Source organism: Lathamus discolor, chromosome 4, assembly GCF_037157495.1.
Source record: "Lathamus discolor isolate bLatDis1 chromosome 4, bLatDis1.hap1, whole genome shotgun sequence".
In the NCBI taxonomy this organism is placed as follows: domain Eukaryota; kingdom Metazoa; phylum Chordata; class Aves; order Psittaciformes; family Psittacidae; genus Lathamus; species Lathamus discolor.
Window position 1 is genome coordinate 97814004 of NC_088887.1, and position 20416 is coordinate 97834419.

The 20416-nt window shown below is 49.3% G+C and overlaps 2 protein-coding genes and 2 non-coding genes across 4 annotated transcripts in view; 1 reads left to right on the forward strand and 3 right to left on the reverse strand.

The window, feature by feature from the left end:
• The window catches only part of GTF2F2 (general transcription factor IIF subunit 2), a 93797-nt gene extending 90839 nt beyond the window's left edge, over positions 1-2958 (forward strand). Inside the window, exon 9 of the mRNA XM_065678214.1 lies at positions 2077-2958. Coding sequence (XP_065534286.1) covers positions 2077-2196 — 120 coding nt within the window. The 3' untranslated portion in view covers positions 2197-2958. The remainder of the gene's footprint in view (positions 1-2076) is intronic.
• An 8973-nt stretch (positions 2959-11931) lies between these two features.
• On the reverse strand, positions 11932-12067 carry LOC136014199 (small nucleolar RNA SNORA31). The gene has a single exon (XR_010612544.1). It is a non-coding gene; the product is annotated as a small nucleolar RNA SNORA31 (small nucleolar RNA).
• Positions 12068-12754: 687 nt separating this feature from the next.
• Positions 12755-17793, reverse strand: TPT1 (tumor protein, translationally-controlled 1). Its single transcript, XM_065678215.1, has 6 exons — positions 17675-17793; positions 17267-17340; positions 16674-16864; positions 15845-15950; positions 14393-14509; positions 12755-12981 (listed from the first exon to the last, which is right to left on the reverse strand). The coding sequence occupies exons 1-6, from the start codon at positions 17700-17702 to the stop codon at positions 12979-12981; spliced, it is 519 nt and encodes a 172-aa protein (XP_065534287.1). The 5' UTR covers positions 17703-17793; the 3' UTR covers positions 12755-12978.
• LOC136014198 (small nucleolar RNA SNORA31) lies at positions 13043-13172 on the reverse strand. Its single transcript, XR_010612543.1, has one exon. It is a non-coding gene; the product is annotated as a small nucleolar RNA SNORA31 (small nucleolar RNA).
• Positions 17794-20416: the final 2623 nt, after the last annotated feature.

Below are 20416 nucleotides of genomic sequence, written 5' to 3' on the forward strand. Positions count from 1 at the left end.
AACGGTTCCTTAAAAAATGAAACAAATTATAGGTGTTTATTATAAAGGGTAAAGAAGGGTGCTGTTAGCGATCTCTCTGCTGCTGAAGGTTATGCTGCTGGTGTAACTTGGGGGGTTCTAATTACTCTCCCTAGCCTTAATATTTGAATATATTAGAAAGTTCTTTGGCATCTACTCAGCTCTCCTCTAAATCTTGTCTAGTATCATAGAATCACAGAATAGTTAGGGTTGGAAAGGACCTCAAGATCATCTAGTTCCAGCCCCCCTGCCATGGGCAGGGACACCTCTCACTAAACCATCCCACCCAAGGCTTCATTCAACCTGGCCTTGAACACTGCCAGGGATGGAGCACTCACAACCCCCATGGGCAACCCATTCCAGTGTCTCACCACCCTAACAGGAAAGAATTCCCTCCTTATATCCAATCTAAACTTCCCCTGTTTAAGTTTTAACCCATTACCCCTTGTCCTGTCACTACAGTCCCTGACAAAGAGTCCCTCCCCAGCATCCCTATAGGCCCCCTTCAGGTACTGGAAGGCTGCTATGAGGTCCCCACGCAGCCTTCTCTTCTCCAGGCTGAACAGACCCAACTTCCTCAGCCTGTCTTCATACGGGAGGTGCTCCAGTCCCCTGATCATCCTCGTGGCCCTCCTCTGGACTTGTTCCAGCAGTTCCATGTCCTTTTGATGTTGAGGACACCAGAACTGCACACAATACTCCAGGTGAGGTCTCACGAGAGCAGAGTAGAGGGGCAGGATCACCTCCTTCGACCTGCTGCTCACGCTCCTTTTGATGCAGCCCAGGATACGGTTGGCTTTCTGGGCTGCGAGCGCACCCTGAAGCCGGCTCATGTTCATTTTCTCATTGACCAACACCCCCAAGTCCTTCTCTGCAGGGCCGCTCTGAATCTCTTCTTTGCCCAGTCTGTAGCTGTGCCTGGGATTGCTCCAACCCAGGTGTAGGACCTTGCACTTGTCATGGTTGAACTTCATAAGGTTGGCATCAGCCCACCTCACAGGCGTGTCAAGGTCCCTCTGGATGGCATCCCTTCCCTCCAGCATATCAACTGGACCACACAGCTTGGTGTCATCGGCAAACTTGCTGAGGGCACACTCAATCCCACTGTCCATGTCAGCGACGAAGATGTTAAACAAGACCGGTCCCAACACCAATCCCTGAGGGACACCACTCGTTACCAGTCTCCAGCTGGACATCGAGCCGTTGACCACAGCTCTTTGTGTGCGGCCATCCAGCCAGTTCTTTATCCACCGAGTGGTCCATCCATCAAATTGATGTAGCTTCAAGCATTACATAAAGGCATGAAAACCAACAGCTCAGGGCTTCGGTGGGGTCTGAGTAAGGCAGGGAGTTTCAAGATAATTCCAACCAAAGCAAGACAGACAGCCAAGAGCTTGGAGGAATACAAGCTGGAGGAAGATGTGTGAGATAACTTCGAGTAGCTTCCAGTACCTAAAGTGGCTACAGGAAATCTGGAGAGGGACATTTTACAAGGGCATGCAGTGACAGGACAAGGGGGAATGGCTTTAAGCTGATAGACGGTAGATTTAGATTAGATATAAAGAAGAAATTCTTCCCTGTGAGGGTGCCGGGGCACTGGCACAAGTTGCCCAGAGAAGCTGTGGCTGCCCCATCCCTGGCAGTGTTCAAGGCCAGGTTGGATGGGGCTTGGAGCAACCTGCTCTAGGGGAAGGTGTCCCTGCCCATGCAGGGGGTTTGGAACTGGAAGATTCTTAAGGTCCCTTCCAACTCAAACCATTCTGTGATTCTATAATCCCAGTATTGCCTTCCCAGAGGCACTGGGAGCTTCATTTCAGCAGGCTGTGGAGCATCCACCTAGCTAGTACCTGCCTCTCTGCACCCCAGCAGGTCTGTTGCTGCCAGGGGGTTGAAGTCTCAGTCATTATCACACAAGTTTGTGCCCATCAGCCCACCTTGCTGCCCAGTGACATTTGATGATTATGAACCAAGTTGGTGTGATGGAGCAGATCATGAGATGCTGTGTAGGAGCTGTGGTGATTGCCCGCCTGTATAATGTGGCTTTTTGTTTCCTTTCAGATCTACTTGAAAGAAATTTTAAGAGAAATAGGCATCTACAACGTGAAGGGGACCCACAAAAACACATGGGAGCTGAAGCCAGAATACAGACACTACCAAGGAGAAGATAAGAGTGATTAATGATGGCATTTATGAAGCAAGAGGGAATTAAGAGTGGTTGCACTGAGGGAACTGTGGTGGGTTTACAGACAGGAATGAACACAGCAGTTCTGCAGGTTAAATCAAGGCAGATGATACTTTGGTCTTTTCCATAGCTTTGTTGGTTTTGTTTTTTTTCTCCCAAGGGATATTTCTTGTATGTTTCTACAAGTGTTTTTATGTGTTTTGACAGGAAAAAAATATTTATAGGATAAACTTGGTTTAGATTTATCTTTATTAGAAATCCTTTCAGTTCTGATCTTACTTTTTCCTGCTAGCTTTGTGGATTTTCCAAGCCTCAGTGACTTTGAAGGAAACTGTGTCCTAGAAGAACCTGTAAGTTTGTGTGTTTGCATTACAGCAGAACTAGGTTAAAACCTTCCCTTCTGCTGGGATCTGTCAGGGCTTCGTCTGCAAAGCTGCAAAGGTACACAACCCTTTGTGCGCCCTTTGGGGGGGTTGGACATGATGCTCTTTTTGGGATCAGCCTTTAGGAAGAACAGCCACAGCTGCGGTGCTCATCACAGTCTTAGACTTCATGGGAACAAATGAACACAACTAAAAGCCCTAAAGAGAAGGCTGTTTGATAGCCAGGTCAGTGACTCCTCCAGGTGATTACCGAGAGAAAAAGTGAAATGTCTGTCTAATAAGTAAGTTCATCAAGGAATACATTTCTGTTTGGTTTTGATGATGTTACACGTTTTATGTTGAAGCATATCAATAAAAGCATTATTTTAACTTGTACCACACAATGTTCTACATTATTGACTGAACGCAAGTTCTGGTAGTGTAGGTATGAAGGTTTTTATTGCTGGCTTTGCCACTGGGTTACTGTGTTTTTTGGGCAGGATGGCTTGAGGTATTTGTGTCTCTGTTCCCCCATTTTTGGAATGCACATTGCAGGGGTTGTCTGTTCAGCATCCTTTTTGGGAGGGAGCAGGGAGGCAGAAGGGATGGGACTAGTTATTTGATCCTCAAAGCTTTTAAGTTTAAAAAAGAAAAAAGGCAAAGAAAACTGAGTGGAAACCCCTTGTTGGTACACCTGTAAATGAAGCAGAAGGTGAGGTTTTACAGCACAACTTTCACATTCCCTCAGGTCCTTCAGGTGTGTGCATCCCTTCAGCACACACTAACAAAACAGTAGGTCTGCATGAAAAGCTAACAGTCCATTACTGGTCCACTTGGAAGCAATTAAAGGTTTGGAGCAGGGTTAGATGCCTTCAGAGGTTTGTGAAACAACCCTGATCCTTACGCACAAGTCACACATTATTGCTCGATTCACTTTTCCCTAGAACTGCTTGTGTGTGTATGTATCTCTCCACAGGAACACTTCCTGCTGGTGCTCAGCTTCCTGTGGCATGAATCAGCCAGTTCCTAGAAGGTGGACTGTAGGAGAGGGATTGCTGAGAGTTTTGGAAGAGCAGGCCACGTTCCATGGATGTGTGTGTGCTTTCATAAATAACTCATTGACTCAGATCCCCTCAGCTTCTCCAAGCAGGACCCAGCTTGATAATGGCTGCAGGAGATACCTGAGCATGCCAAGAGGAACCCAGGAAGTCAGCCTTCATGTCTTGCTATGGTGTGTGATGTACCCCTGAGCAACAGCCAAAGCCTGCACACATTGCTGTCCTCCTCGTGCTGTTCAGGTCCTCTGGAGCCTTGCATTCACAATCACGTTGGATGAGGACTTCTGCTTTCCATGTGCTGGGCTCCTCTGTTGGATTCATGTCCTGTTTGAGCAGCTAAGGTACCTAGAAAGTCTAGGGTAGCTTCTCCCTTATGTTGCTCCTCATGCGGTTTTCTAAGGCCATGGAGGGCACACAATCCTGATACAGTAATGTAATTCAGTGCTGCAGGCAAAAATGACAGTGCTGTTTCAGAGGGAAAAGGCTGCCTTTAGAGGGATCCCAGCAGGATTAGCTTAGCAGGAATGTAGTTTTGGTTTTATTTGAGTTTACTGCCTCACAATTTGTGTTCAGTTGAGAGGGACTTCATCAGTCAGTGTGAAATGGCAGAAGATCTAAGTGAAGTAGGTATTTTATTGATCTGCAGAGTGCCTTTGGACAGGGTAAATAGGCTCTACTTAGGAGTAATGGAAGTGTGCAGAGCATGCTGGGGTTTATGGGTTTTACAAAGGACTGATTTTTTATGGGCATCATTGCAAATGTGGAAAGTGCTAGAAGTAAATGAGCACTGGAATCTTCAACCAACAAGCAACAGAAGGGCTGGGGAAAGCCAAGGTGCCCTGGTTTGTTTGGAGCCTTCTCTGGAGTAGCACCAGGTTTCAAGATAAAATGGGGAACAGTGAGGAAACTGTATTTCACAAATGGAACTAGGGAATGCTATACCAGGATAAACTAATAAAAGATATACAGTGATGTCCTGGGTTCAGCAGTAGCAGTCATTGTTCTCCTTCTTAGTAGCTGGTGCAGTGCTGTGGTTTTGACTTTCAGCCTGGGAACAGAGCCGATAACACCGATGCTTTCAGTTACTGCTCAAATGTTTAGAGTGACCAAGGACTTTGTGAGCTTCATGCTCTGCCAGGGAGGAGGGGAAGCTGGGAGGAAGCAGGCAGGACACCTGACCCAAACTAGCCAAAGGGGTATGCCATACCACAGCACGTCATGCCCAGGAGGTAACCGAGAGTTACCCGGAAGGGCCAGTTCACTGCAGGGTTGGACTAGTATCGGTCAATGCTCGGTCAGACTGGGTATTGTCGGTCGGCGGGTGGTATTGTATTTCTCTTCCCTTGTTAATTCCCTTATCATTATTATCATTGGTGGTAGCAGTAGTGATTTGTGTTATACCTTAGCTACTGGGCTGTTCCTACCTCAACCCATGGGAGTTACATTCTTTCAGTTCTTCCCATCCCTCCAGGAGGCGGGGGGAAGAAAAGAGGGGGGAGTGAGCGAGTGACTGTGTGATTTATGGCTGACTGGGTTTAAACCACGACAGTCCTTTTTGGCGCCCAACGTGGGGCACGAAGGGTTGAGATAATGACAGATCTGACTGGATTAATCGTCGTCACAATGCTGATTTATTGGCTCTCAAAGTTGTTTCTCTTGCTCTCAGAGTTTCAGAATGCTGTACATTACTTAGGGCTGGTATTTGCTGTGTTGGTGTTTATCAAGTGTGGGGCTTGGGCTAAGGTTCTTGTTTCACTGTACTTTATGGCAATGGCTTGTAATACGGGTGGGCTCCGGCAGCAGGGAGAGATGGACGCGGCCGTGGCCTTGTACCGGGCCGTCCCGCTGCTCTTCACCGTCCCGGCCCTTGTCCTCGCCTCTGTCTTTGTGAGGCTGCGGGGAGCCAAGGGGGAGCGGCCCCGGGCGCCGGCCGAAGCGGCCCGGGAGAGCGGCCCCGGGGACCAGGCGGCGGCGGGAGCGGGGCCCGAGGCCGGAGGGAGAGGCTGCCGGTGGAGGAGGTCGGGGCGGTTGAGGAGGGGAAGGAGGCGGCTGCCGAGCATCGGGAGAAGGCAGCAGAGGAGCAGAGCCTCGTGGAGGAGCTGAGCCCCGCAGCGGAGCCCAGCCCCACGGCCACTGAGAACATCCACTGGCAGCTGCCCACCGAGCCCCACGAGCCCGAGCCCCCGGAGGATGCAAAGAGCAAGACACCACCTTTGGGAGCCTCAGCTGGGTCCAGCCTCGGGCACCCGGGACAAGTGGAGGATGCTGGAGCCCACGCAGCATGTCCCAGCAAGGCAGAGGAGGAAGAGCTGCACTCAGGAAAAGAGAAGCTGGTGGTGGGAGAGCCGGCGAGCACGGCAGCTACACCAGCCCCAGGGACAAGTACAGCAGCGTCACTGGAGAGTTCTGAAGGGTTTGAATGGCCTTTGGGTAACCTTGGGACCTGCCTGCTGATTGTGACGGGGATCAGCATGTGGGCAGACACACAGAGGGTGTTCTACCCACTACCATTTTGTCTGATTTCAGAAGTTACGCAGTCGGGTTTGGGTCTTGTCTGGGGTTAGACGATGATATAGGAGGAGCAGGAGATTTTCCCCAAGGCTGGACAGCCATGAGTGGCAGGGTGTGTGGGACAGTATGAGCCAGTATCTGGTCCACTGGGCCCCTCCAGTGCTTTGGAAGCGTCGGAGATGGAAGGCAGCTCTATGGAGTCCCCAGCAACAAGCTGCAGAAACTGCTGAAGGGAACGGTGAATTGTTTTGAGCCTGGTGGGCCATGACACTTCAGGCCATCAGGGCAGAGATGCAACACAGAGATGGACTCATGATCGAGGGGTGGACTTGGCAATGGACACTACTGACCAGGTTATTCATGAGTGTAAACACTGCACGCAGCCTCTCCTGCTTGGAGAGACTGTTACAAGAGATGGAGCCTGACATCATGGACCAGATGGACTCAGCAGCTTTATAGGGACTGGTCCATGCACTAAGATAAGAGTGCACTGAAATAAGAGTGATGGTATGTCGAAAATGTGGGATCTGAGCATGACGTGAATGGTATGGAATAAGGGGTGGATACTATCCTGGGTTCAGCAGTAGCAGTCATTGTTCTCCTTCTTAGTAGCTGGTGCAGTGCTTTTGGTGCAGTGGTTTTGACTTTCAGCCTGGGAACAGTGCTGATAACACCGATGTTTTTAGTTGCTGCTCAAATGTTTGGTCTGACCAAGGACTCTGTGAGTCTCACGCTCTGCCAGGGAGGAGGGGAGGCCAGGAGGAAGCAGAGACAGGACACCTGACCCAAACTAGCCAGAGGTATTCCATACCACAGCACGTCATGCCCAGGATGTAACTGAGAATGACCCGGAAGGGCCAGTTCACTGCGCAGTGGGACTAGGTATCTGTCAGTGCTTGGTCAGGCTGGGGGTTATCAGTCGGTGGGTGATGAGGTGTTGTATTCTCTTCCCTTGTTAATTCCCTTACCATTATTATCATTGGTGGTAGCAGCAGTGATTTGTGTTATACCTTAGTTACTGGGCTGCTCTTATCTCAGCCCGTGGGAGTTACATTCTTATGATTCTCCTTCCCATCCCTCCAGGAGCAGGGGGAAGAAAAGCGGAGGGAGTGAGAGAGACCGACTGCCTGATTTATGGCTGACTGGGCTTAAACCACCACAAGTGGATAGTCCAGCAACCTGGCAGCTCGTGAAGCACTCTTTTACCTTCTTCCTGTGTTAAAGGTTTTCTAGCTTGTTAGGGTGCGACAGGAATTTTAGCCCTAAAAGCACCCACTAAATCCATGTGGCATGAGGGAAGGGTACAACTGAGCCCCCAGAGATGCTGAGCTAGGGACTGAAGATGCTCTCATGTGCCAACATCAGGACCTGTGCTGTGCGTTCAAGCACACTGCTGGTTCCTGCCTGTTGGAAGCACATGGTAAATGTGGAGGTGGAGTCGTTAGGTGCTGTTGGCAGATCATCATCCAGCCTGCAGCCACGCCAGGAGGTCTTGCAGCACAAACCACCCTAGACAGAAGCAGCAGGGTAGACCCGCTGCTGTGGGCCCCATATCCTCCCTTCTGCGGTAACTCACGGCACTGTGGGACTGGTCAAACTTCATGCAAGGCTACAGTCGTGATTCAGCATTTGGGGCAGCCTCATTTGGATCCAGCACTTACCAACCAACAAAACCTCCCCAGCTCTGCTCCGCTTGTTGTGCAAGGGGTCCTTAGCAAGCGCTGTTAGCAGGATAGCAGGATTGCCATCTGCCAAAAGGGAGGAGGAGGAGGCTCGTAGGCATTCACGTCTGATTCCCCGGCCCCCACATTTGGATTAATTTAAAGCCTGAACTCACAGCAGTGAACACTGATTCCCTGCTGGTCTTCCCATGTGCTGCTGTCTCACTCTGCTTGAATACTGGTCAAAACATCAGTCCACAAGTGAGTCCCATAGGCACGAGCAGAATTATCAGTGTGCTACATGCCATTAAATGAGACTGAAAGCATACTCTCTAGCACCTGTACTTGGCACTGGTGAGGCCGCACCTCAAGTACTGTGTTCAGTTCTGGACCCCTCACAAGAGGGACATTGAGGTGCTGGAGTGTGTTCAGAGAAGGGCAATGAAGCTGATGAAGGGTCTGGAGTACAAGTGTGATGAGGAATGGCTGAGGGAACTGGGGGTGTTTGGTCTGGAGAAGGCTCAGGAAGACCTTACTGCTCTTTACAACTGGCTGAAAGGTTGTAGTGAGGTGAGGTCAGTCTCTTCTCCCATGTGATAAGAAGTAACAGCCTCAGGCTGTGCCAGGAAAGGTTTAGATTGGGTATTAGGAACAATTTCTTCACTGAAAGGGTGCTCAGGCCTTGGAACAGGCTGCCCAGAGCAGCGGTGGAGTCACTGTCCCTGGCAGTGCTCACAAACCGTGTAGATGAGATCCTTAATGACATGTTTGGTGGTGGCCTTGGCAGTGCTAGGGTAACGGTTGGACTTGGGATTTTAAAGCTCTTTTCCAACCTAGCCGATTCTGTGATTCTCCCAAATGACCATTTGAGTCATGAGCAGCTCAACCTGCCCGTTCAGCTTAATACTCAGGTGGGTTTACGGGGGTCTGAAGACTCTTAAGCCCTACCACAACAGATGAACTGGATATGCTGCCAGATGGCTGGTGGGCCAGGGCAGCCCAAGCCAATGGGTAAAGGGCTGCACTGATCCCCTTAAATGCCTTTTCGTGGGCAGCTTGACCATATGGCTGCAGGAGGCTAAGAATCATCCCACCCTGACTCAACTGGAGGGGACAGGGGTGCCCAGCTCAGCTGTGGACACTGCTGTAAGAAAAGGAGATGAGCCTCAGCCCCCAAAATAGCCTATTCCAGTAGCAACAGCAGTGCTTTGCCTGCTGAGCATCCAGTGAGCAGGGAGGGAACGTCCAGCTTTACATGGCCTTTTCTCACCTACTCTATTACAAAGAATTTGGGAAGTTAATCCTTAATTCCTTTCTGGACATATGAGTTTTTGGACATGCCCTATAAAAACCCAGCAGCTGTATTGCTTTGGCAGGGCTGCCAGCATGCACACACCTTGCCGAGGACGGGAGGAAAGGGGCTGCACTCTGAAATGCCAGCTCTGCTTCTTCGTGCTGCTGCTGGTGGTAGTAGCAGACTGGGATATGAATCCCAGCTCTTGGCTCCCTAGGTAGCAGGAGGCTGCAGAGAAACTATTGCTCAGCATTCTTCTCACCACATTCAGCCACTGCCTCATCAGTGAGGTTGGTATAGCATGAAAATAGTCTAAAAAGGGCTCTTGGGTTGCTTTTCCTTTCTGACGTAAGTAGAAGGTGATGAATGCAGCTCTAATGGCTTGAAACACACACCAGCTATGCACATCCTCAACAACATCCTCCCACTCCTGCATAAGACACTTCCAGGTCACCAGCATTTGCTGGCCGCCAGCCCTGCCCACAGCCACTTGGCTGTAATCTTTCCTTAACAGCTCCCAGCTGCAGCTACAACCAAAAGGCAGCCAAGGTGCAGGGGCTACAAACCAGCACAATTGTGCTCCTAGCAATGGATTTTGGGTGGTTTATGGCAGACTTCCAGGCTTGGCAAGGCTTCTTTTCCTCCTATCAAGACATTTATCTCTGAGCTAAATGAACACTGTGTTTAAATGCTGTTCTCCTGCTGTTGGCCAGCAGCAACACAGAGATATACTTGCTGGTTGGTGCAGGGTGAAACATCCCAGTTCACAACAGCAGCTGTATCTGGGAAAGCACAGCCTAAGGTGGAGTGGAGGCACCTCACCTGCTCCAAGCAGGCAGCAGCAAGTCTGTTCCCCACATCTATTCATGTAGGACCTTCCCTCTACAGGTTCTCCTTCCTTGTGCCAAAGCTGAGGGCTGCAAAAGGCTCCAGAACTGCCACCCACCCAGTTTTAAAGTTGCCATAGAACCATAGACTGGTATGGGTTGGAAGGGACCTTAAAGATCATAGAGTTCCAACTCCCTGCCATGGGCAGGGACATCTTCCACTGGACCAGACCGCTCAAGGTGCTGTCCAGCCTGGCCTTGAACACTGCCAGGGATGAAGTCTTTCAAGTTCAGGCTGTGTTTAAGCAGCACCAGGATAATTTCTTACGATGCGGCATTTTCATCAATTCAGTAAGTCCAAAGCCATAGCATTACAGCAGTATGAAGCTTTGCCTTCTCCAACCAGTTTAGCTTTTCAGTCCCCAGAAAACAGCTGCATGAAATAGAGGCACCAGAAGAAGGGGAATTGAGTTGCAAGGAAAGACACCAGCTTCATTTCCAAATCAAAGCTGCAGCACAGACTGCTGACAAGTGCCTTTACCAGCCACAGGCCTCCCACTTCTCAGCACATAGCAACTCCCACAAGGCACTGGATCTCAAACATTCCCTCACCCTGCCTTAACTGCCACAGCAGCACAGCCCAGACCACTGCTTGTCACCCCCATGGTTTGTCTCTCCCATCAAGGGTAGCTTAACCTTTCCTCCCTGCTGCCTGGCAGGCTTGGCACCAGAGCAGTGGGACTTGTCCATTCCCCTGGGAAACCGAAGGCAGCAGTGCGCTGTTGGGAAGCGCAGCCAGCAGCAAAACCACTTCTCTTGCAGCTCACTGGAGGGATGAGCATAACCACCTCCTGCATCTCAAGAGCCTCTGAACTGACCTTCCCACAACAGAAGGGAGACTTCCTATCATATGCTCTACCCTGTAGAAAAGCATATGAGGCTGTGACCTACCGGCTAGGCGTGTTTGTACACACCAGTTCAACGTCTCAATTAGCTGGGAGTAGTGAGGACGGCTCACGATTCACCCTAGGCCATTCAACCCAACAGCAAGGCTGTGCTCAGCATGCTTTTATACCAGCTGCTTTTCAAAGCACCTCCTCATTCGTATGCAGCTGTCACACAATTTGCTTCAGGCTTGTTCCCTGGGGATCCCAGCATCACCCATCAAGCCAGGGCAAAAGCCCTTTCCACTCCCACATGCCAGCTCACTCAGTTTTGAATGTTTTAACTCACTGGAAATGGGAGCCAGGGGTATTAGGGGTTGCACAGCAAGACCAGAGGCTGCATGGCCATGCAAGCACTTCCCTGCTGACACTTTACTCCACTGAGAAGCAGAAGTCTCAAACTAAGCAAGTACTCGCTTTCCCCTTCCTTTAAGGCTTTCAGCTTTTAAGAAAAAGAGAACACCCTGACCTGGCCCCATTAAAAAACCCTCTGCAAGGAAAGAGAGTTGGCTCAGTGATTTTATTTAGGCTGTGAACCTGCCTTTCAACCCCATAGGGTGAAGGCAGAGGAGCGCCATTTTACGTTGCTCGGATAGCATCATTCCTGTACCTCAGCCAGAAGCGCAGCTGGTCCAAGCCCCCTTTCTGGGAAAGTTAAAGATATGTAAATGAAGTTCCCACACAACTAAAATAGGAAGTGTGTAAACTAGACAGGAACCTCTGAGATAACTAGGCCACGCTCCCCTCCCTCCTCCACAGGCAGTATCTCACTCCTCCCAGCCTGCTGCTGCATCTATCTCACCCCCTGCAGAAACCTAGCTCCAGCCAAGCCTGACACAAGGCAGCAAAATGCCAACACTGTAGTGCAGGCCTAAGGACTCACAGGTGAACAGGTGGCAACCAGGTCATGCCCTCCCCTTTTGGCACCTTAACCTCCTGTACCTCTGCCTCCACCACAGCAGAAAATCATGGGTGATTTGCAGCCCAAGGCAACATCCCTGGCCAAAGGCCCACACAGTTGTGTTGTCAGCAGCAACATAACCCCCCCAACCCCATCTGGGGCTCTGCAAAGGTGTCTGTGTTCCTTTATTCAATCCAGGCTGCCACAAGGTCAGACAGGCAGAAAGCGCAAGGAACCCGTTACTGTCGCATCTCAGCACGAACCAGAGAAGCAACTGCTGTTTGCTCCAGGTCTGTCAAACAGATGCACTTCCCAACAGGGAATACAGCAGGAACACCAAGTTATCAACACTCAGCAAAGCTTCAAGCCCAGACACACCTGCTGTGTATAAGCCTAGGATAGGGACAGGCCATTCCAACACTTCTCTCACCAGTAAGTACAAAACACCCCAAAATTGTGCAATTTGTGTATTCTTATTAATCTGCTCCTGAGCAGCTGTCAGATACACAGGAGCCAGTACCACAGCCAGCCTGCATTGGAAAACCCTCTCCCTGTGTTCCTAGTACCTGGGCTCAGAGGGAGTGCTGGTGCTAGACTCCTGCTCCATCCAATCCTCCTACCTTGATACTGAAGTCATACTACAGCTGAGGACAGACTCAAGCGTCCTTGTCTGACAAAGCAGCTCAGCAGCACACATTCCATTCCTGGGTTATTACTTTGGTATCTCTTCCAGAGACAAGTCTCTGCAATCAAGAAAGATGAAGGTGACCCACTCCATCATGATGACATTTTTCTGGGCTTTGCCTGATTGACCTTAGCCTGCTCTTGCACTCCAGTATCCCAGGTAGAAACTGCATGAAGTCTGTCATCAAGTCATAGTGTGCTAGGACCAGGCTATGCTACTGACAGTACCAAATCCTGGGACAAACACCTTGCTGCAACCTCTCCTGCAAGTCACCCTAAGAAATACATTAGGCCAAAAGCCATCACCTAGAATGGATTCAAATGAGTTTTATTTTAGACAATCTACATGACAGATGTTTGTTTTTTTTTTTCTTTAAAACAATGCCTCCACTCCAAATCAGGGTCAAAATAAGTGAATAAAGCTCAAGATGACATCAGTCCAGTTAGACATTGCCAATTCCTGGTGTTGTGCCGATGAAGAAGAAACAGCAGCCAGCTATGAAGACAGGTGATCCAAAACCATACTGTTTGATTTGTTACTGAAACAAGAGTAGCAAGTGTTAGTTCAAGGTCACAACAGTAAATTTCTATAACTTAAGTTTGTGTATTCCCTAATTCAATCTGAGCTGCCACAGGCTGGCAGGCAGAAAGCGCAAGGAAGTTATTTTCGCATCATAGTGCAAACCAGAGAGCAACAGGAAAAGTGCTCATGGTCTATCAGAGGATGCTAATCATTCTTATGATCATACAGAGCAACTGGCATCAGCTGCTGAGCAAGCCGGACAGGATACTCGTTCATACCCTTTTTGCTTGAAATGCCAAGTTTCAGGTTTCCTTTCAATTAAGAGCATATCCTAAGCAAGTACTAACCCTTACAACATACACACTGCCTCTTACAGGAGCTGTACCAAGAAGCTGTCATAGGGGATTTTTTTTTTGCTTGCAACTAGAACACCCTGCTACTATTCTTTTACTCTGTCTTGAAGGAGATGGAGATAACCAAATTACACATCCAAAAGGTCTGCCCAAGCAGGGGAGATGAACACAAGCTTCTGCTTTGAGGAGGCACCTTCCAGGTGACCTGGGCCTGTTCCAGAGTGCAGGGCAGATATTATCCCTCCTCAGGCAGGCTGCAGGAGGTGGTGTGTCTGTTCTGGCCAATAAAAGCATTCCTTCAGTTGGGCTCATGTTCCACACTATGAGTTGGTTCATCTTTACATGACTTGCATACCAGGAAGCCTCTACGAGGCTTTACAGATAAATTTAGCTGGCTATAAACAGACTTCATGAGGCCACAATGACTGGACAAAGCAAGTGGCAACCCCACACTACCAGTCTACAGCAAATTCCATGGCACTCCAAATGAGCCTAAAAATGCCAAGTGTTGTGATCCAAGGACTGTTTTGCTGCAACCACATTCCAACAAAGTTATTAAAGATAAAGCAGACAACAGGAGATGTCTGAGCTCAAACAGCTGGAGATCCCAGACAGTATAAGGTAAAGTACTTGATTATTATTGTGTTCCCAAATTTAGGGCAATATTTTAAACACAGTTCTTGCATAACAAAAAATGGCACCAGAATAAGCAAAAGAAGAGGGAACATGATCAAGTAAGGTATTTCACAATTAACGCCCTGTCGTGGTGCATTTCAGAGAACACTGTCTTTAAATCACATAGAATTGCCTTTCTGAGATGTGTGTAACTTTCTGCATTTCTTAGCCATGAAGTCACCATTAATCACTGCAGTGAAACTACTTCCCATTCGGTGTAACTGAATAGCACCTGAGGGAAGTCTCAGGCACTGTGTGTAACATAAAGCACCAATTAGGCTGTACTGACTTCAAAGTTTAAGCTGGCAGCTACTGTTCAACTTTAACAAGCACACAAGAGAACAAGTGGTGCACTGAAAGAACTAATCATGTAGTCGGGCACATTCACCCAGTACTTACACATTTCTCAATTTCTAAGCCATCCTTAAAGAAAATCATATATGGGGTCACACCATCCTCACGGAAATCCAGGAGAGCCACCATACCATCTGGATTCATGTTCTCTCCTACAAAGAACTTCAAAGAAACACATTACTGAGACATTTAATGAGCTATTACCAGGAGAAAGTGCCTTTTTTACACAAGAAAACTATAACATCTCCAAGTTCAATTTAAAACTCCCCCTCACCAGCTGCAGGGATTTTACTTTCTGCAGCTTATCCATTTTAGTGCCACCTAAGTACCTCAGCATTCAGAACACAAGGTGGAAGGGATGCCATTCAGAAGTACCTCGACAAGCTTGAGGTGGGCCAGTGTGAACTTCATGAAGTTCAGCAAGGCCAAGTGCAAGATCCTGCACCTGGGTCGGGGCAACCACAGGCACAAATACAGGCTGGGGGAGGCTGGATTGAGAGCAGCCTAAGAAGGACTTGACTGAGGGTGTTGATAAGCTTAACATGACCCAACATGCATTTGAGGCCCAAAAAAGCCTCTGTATGAGGGCTACATCAAAAGGCACGTGACCAGCAGGACAAAGGAGGTGACTCTACCTCTCTACTCTGCTCCTGTAAAACCTCTCCTGCAGTGCTGCAATCAGATCTGGGGCTCCCAGCACAGGAGGGACATGGACCTGCTCAAGCAAGTCCAAAGGAGGGCCACACAAAAGATCAGAGGGCTGTAACACCTCTCCTGTGAAGACAGCCTGAGTTGGGCTTGTTCAGCCTGGAAAAGGCCTCCACAGAGATCTTAGAGCAGCTTTCAAGTACATAGAGGGACTACAAGAAAGCTTGGGAAGGACTTTTTACACGGCAATTTTGTGATAGGACAAGGGGGAATGGCTTTAAACTGAAAGAGGATAGAACTAATTTGATATTAGGAAGACATTCTTCACTGTGAGGGTGATCAAGGCAGTAGAACATGTTGCCAAGAGAAACTGTGGTTGCCCCCCATCCCTGGTAGTGTTCAAGGCCAGGTTGGACAGGGCTTGGAGCAACCTGCTCTAGGGGAAGGTGCCCCTCCCCATGGCAGGCAGGTTGGAACTAGATAATCTTTAAGTACCCTTCTAATCCAATACCATTCTACAGTTTTACCACAATGCTATGAAGAGCAGAGCAAGACACGGCAGGTGCCAAAATTATCCGTCTTTCAAATCTTAAAACTCTACAGCTCCTAAATGTGCTAGCTACAAATGCAGTTATCTACAAGCATTGCAAACTGAAATGAGATCCCCAAACACCCCAAGAAATTTCTATGCTATTCCTTTTCTCTGACTCTGAGTCTCTAATACCCCCAGAGAAGGGCAAGTTAGATGCCCTGACTCCCTGAGTCCTCAAAATTCTCAACAAGCTAGTTCAGCCAATGAACCAATCACAGCTCATATCACTGCCACACTACTGTAGGGAGTTTCATTACCTGGTAGTTTTTGAAATTCGCAAGGATGTGTTTGATTTGTTCTGCAGCCCCTGTCATGAAAGGCTTTACTCTCTCTGGCTTGTGTTCCTCAAGTCTGGCTTTGATTCTGGAAAAAAAAAAAAAAGAATCTGAAAACATGTTCTAGCTTAGTAACGCCACTGAGCAGCATCACACCATAGCATAAAGAGTTGTTAGCAGTCAAACCGTTTGATTTTGTGTTTTTTTTCCCCCCCTCCCACTCTTAAAGCCCCAAAATTTTAACTTAACTTTGCTAGTCAATTAGCAGAACAGTGCCCAACACTTGTATGAAGCTCATTTTACTTCCAAGCTAATAGACAAAAAAAATAGTAAACCATTTTCACAGCACAAACAGTACTCTCTCTCAGCATCAGTCTTTTCTCCCTTAGTACTAAACCGTGAGCAACAAGTTACACCTTGAATTAACAAAAGTTCCATTCACACATTACTCATGGACATTTAAACTGCCAAGTTACAATTACTTCAGGAAGTTTTTCTTCACCACCTCACCCCCTTCCACATGAACATCTGGTATAGATAAATCCAAAAGAAAACAGTAAGGTTACAAATAACATTCAAAGCACATGAAAGGTCCTGTACATCAGCCAAGATAAACTCAGATATTCCATTATCAATTCTTTAGAGCTCCAGTTTTGCCAAGTATTAAGACATTATTCAAGTTCACAGAGAGTTTGGCACCTGTATCCAAACTAACACATACTACAGGAACAAAGTTCAACACTGTTTTCAAAATCTCAGCAACCTAAAACTTCTGCAATCCCATTTAAAGAAAAAGCCTGCTGACACTTACGCTTTCATATAATCCTTGATGTACTTCTTGTAGGATTCTTTTGTAAAGCTGGTTTCTTGCAGGTGGTGGTTTATCACTATATCAACACCAGTTATGACCGTGGCTTCTGTTCCATCTCCCTCAGGACCTTCAGCAGAGGCATTGCCACCAATTAGAGAGTCATCAATTTGACCCTCTGTCCTGGTGACCATCTAGATTTAGAGACATCAAAAAACTTAACGGCTCTGCAAAAATCTTAATGCTACTGCTCTTACACATCTATGACCTGACAGCAGGGCATGACTTCAGAGCCACAGTTAAATGCAAGGAACCTGACTGCAGCCCAAGCACAGGCTTTTTAAGCCAGGCTCCTCTCCCAGCACCTGACATTCACTACACCGCTAGCACTGAACTTTCATACAGCAACCATGGTAGCAGCTGTCTCTGTTCCAGCCACAGCCACCAGGCCGTGCCGTGCCCCGCCACCCACCTCTAGGGCCGCTCGCAGGGAAGCCAATCCCTCTCCCCAGCCCCTGCCTGGCTCTGAGTCACCGCGGCGAGGCCTGCCTTCCCTCCCCGCCATAGTCCCTTCCTGAAGTGGACAAGCTACTCACCTTCCCCTCCACTTCCAGGCACAGGCCGTTCGCCACCTCCCGGATCTTGTAGATGTCCGAGAACATCTCGTCCTCTGCGGGGGGACGGACACACACAGGCGGGCGCCGCGTCAGCCTCCGCCCTTCGCGTCCCCGCAGCCGCCTCCCCTCACCGCCCCTCCGGGTCCCGCTCCGCCTGCCCGTCACCCCCACCCGGACCCAGCGCTCCAGCCCGGGCGGCGCGGCCTCGACCCGGACATCCCCCCCCCAAATCCCCGGCGCGGCTGCCCGCACTGCACATGCGCGGCACCGCCAGGCCCAGCAGCCGAGCGCAGGCCGCGGCCGGCCGCTTCCCCCCTCCCGCCAGAGCAGCCTCCCGGCCGGCCGGCCCTCCCGGCTCCGTCCCCGGCGCTGGGCCGCCGCCCTTACGGCTGATGCAGTCCCGGTAGATGATCATGGTGGCGGCAGGCGCGGCGGCGCGGTGTCTGCGCAGCGACCCGAGAGCGGGCGGGAGCGCGGCGGAAAGGGCCGAGTCAGCGCCTGCCGCAGCTCATATAGCGGGCACCGCACCGCGCGTCACCGCGCACGCGCAGTCCGCCCGCCCCGCCCCGCGCGGCGCCCTCGCGCGGATGTTTGGGGCGGGCCGCGGGTGGTGGCCGTGGCGGGGCGGTTGGGGCGGCCGGCGGCGCGTCGGGGGTGCGTGTGTGCGATGGGGGGGTCGGTAGCACAAACCGCCTCCCCCAGCTGCAGCCGTGCCGGCGGGCAGGGGCAGGGGCAGTGGAAGGCCAGCCCCTCTTTGCCCTCAGGTGAGGCCGGGCTGTCGCTGTAGCGGGCTGTGTTCCTTGAGCGGCAGATCTGCCAGGGCGCTGTACCCTGCTTCCTGTTTCTGAGTGCTCCACTGACCTGCGCATGAATCGCAGGATCAGCTAGGTTGGAAAAGACCTTCAAGATCATCAAGTCCAACCGTTACCCCAGCACTGCCAAGGCCACCACTAAACCATGTCACTGAGGGCCTCGTCTACATGGTTTGTGAGCACTTAAAGGAATGGTGATTCCACCACTGCCCTGGGCAGCCTGTTCCAATGGCTGACCTGAAAAATTCAGTGAAGAATTTTCTCCTGATCTCCAGACTTAAACCTCCTCTGGTGCAGCTTGAGGCCGTTACCTCTTGTCCTGTCACTTGTTACTTGAGAACAGAGATCAGCCATCTCCTCGCTCCATCATTTCAGGTAGTTGTAGAGAGCGATAAGGTCCCCCCTGAGACTTCTCCAGACTAAACCTTCCCAGTTCCCTCAGCCATTCCTCATCATACCTGGGCTCCAGACCCTTCATCAGCTTCATTGCCCTTCTCTGGATCTGCTCCAGCACCTCAATGTCTTTCTTGTACTGAGAACTGAACACAGGATTTGAGGTGCAGTCTCAGCAGTGCTGGGTACAGGGGATGATCCCTGCTGGCTCTTCAGCTCTGGCATAAGCTCAGTTTTGAAGCAGAACCACTCTGAGCCTTTCACAGACACCTGGAGAAGCGCTGCTGTGAGTCGCCCGCAGCGCTGGGGGTGGCACAGTGTCGTCACCAGTTATGTATTCCAATATGGCATTCCTTAAAATGGGTAAGACAGGTGATGTTCGGAAAAACCTGTGATGTTCCCTCTGTTCACAGCCTGACAAGGTGCGTATCGGCTGGCCTGACTGCCTTCTCCTGTGGTCTCCATCATCTGTAATGACTTAACTGCAGTAGGGCTGTCCTCACTGCTGAGGAGCTCGACACCTTGTGAGGGTTGTGACAGGTACTAAGCACTGTGCCTTCTCCAAATAAGTGATATATTTGTAATAGGCAAATAATTAAGAAGCTGTTAGACTCTTCCTGTTATTACTGCCTCAGACTAATCAAGTTGGGTATGTTTGGAGACACCACTTGTATGCTTGTGAAAGGACTGGTTGGGACAGGTATATTTTTCCTTATTTTTGCAAAGATAGAATCATAGAATGGTTTGAGTTGGAAAGGACTTTAAAGATAATCCATTTCCAACCCGCCTGCCACAGGCAGTGACACCTTCTGCTAGATCAGGTTGCTCAAAGCCCCGTCCAACCTAACCTGGAACACTTCCAGGGATGAGGCATCCACAGCTTCTTTGGGCAACCTGTTCCAGTGACTCACCACCCTCTCAGTGAAGAACTTCACTTATTTACAACAAATCAAAATTAAGAGATTAAGCCCAGCAGTCAGGGTCAAGATGAAAGGCAGAAGCACAGTAATACCTAGGCCTCTTTTCCTCCACTTGCACATACTTCTCTGCAGCAGTCCAACACAATTGAAATAAATGTAGACCTCTCTTGAACCCTTATTCTTAGGGGACATGACAAAATACTTTCAAAAGACATTATGGGACCTCAAATGCTTAGTGCTTCTAATGATCCTGGACTTGACAGAGACATTAGGCACAGGATACAATTCCCTGTCCCTCACCCTCCTCAGGCAGTAAATTAGTCAAGGCTTTCTTTGTGCTCCCCTTTTATCTCCTCCTCCCCTGCTATCTCTTCCTTTGCTCCAGATATCAGTGCTCCCCCCCCCCCCCTTTTTTTTCAAGATGGTCTAGCTGCTTACATAATCTTGATTAAATTTATCAGTCATTCTCTGCTGGTTTTCACCTTCAAAAAATACCTTCCCCTACTGTTGCTGTCTCAGACCTGAATTAGGGGCTTCTGCTCAAAAGCTTATCTGTTTTTTTTTTTTCTAGTAGCAGCTGACTTGATAAGAGATAGCCCCTCTTTATACAAACCACACATCTTTAGCAGTGGGTTGAGTGACAGGGGAACATTTGGCTCCTTCTCATAGTGTAATACGCAGCTAAAAACATCCAGTTAGTAGGTGTGCTTCAGTTTGGTTTTCATTTGAAGAGATTGTTCTAGAAAAAGGAATCTTCCTATAGTATCAAAACCTCTTACAAATTCAGGGGTTGGCCCTGTCTACTGGAGTCAGGGTAGAAACCCTTTGCACAAGTGCTGAGATAGATGGACCTTCAGGTTGCTTTGCGTGTAGGTCTATATTCAGAGTTGCAGCTGTGAAGTAGGAGGTATTACTTAAAAACGCGTCAGTTAAATAGGTCAAGGCTCCTGTATGAACATCAATTTGACGTGAAGTTATGCTAAATCAATATCAAGTGGAAAAAA

What these genes read in the sequence shown, in the direction of transcription:
- TPT1 (XM_065678215.1), bottom strand. Translation starts at nt 17,702, where the DNA reads ATGATCATCTACCGGGACTGCATCAGCC. An exon ending in CTACCGGGACTGCATCAGCC is followed by an intron (nt 17,341 to 17,674) that starts GTAAGGGCGGCG and finishes GTCCCCCCGCAG; the next exon opens with AGGACGAGATGTTCTCGGAC. An exon ending in GCCTGGAAGTGGAGGGGAAG is followed by an intron (nt 16,865 to 17,266) that starts GTGAGTAGCTTG and finishes CTCTAAATCTAG; the next exon opens with ATGGTCACCAGGACAGAGGG.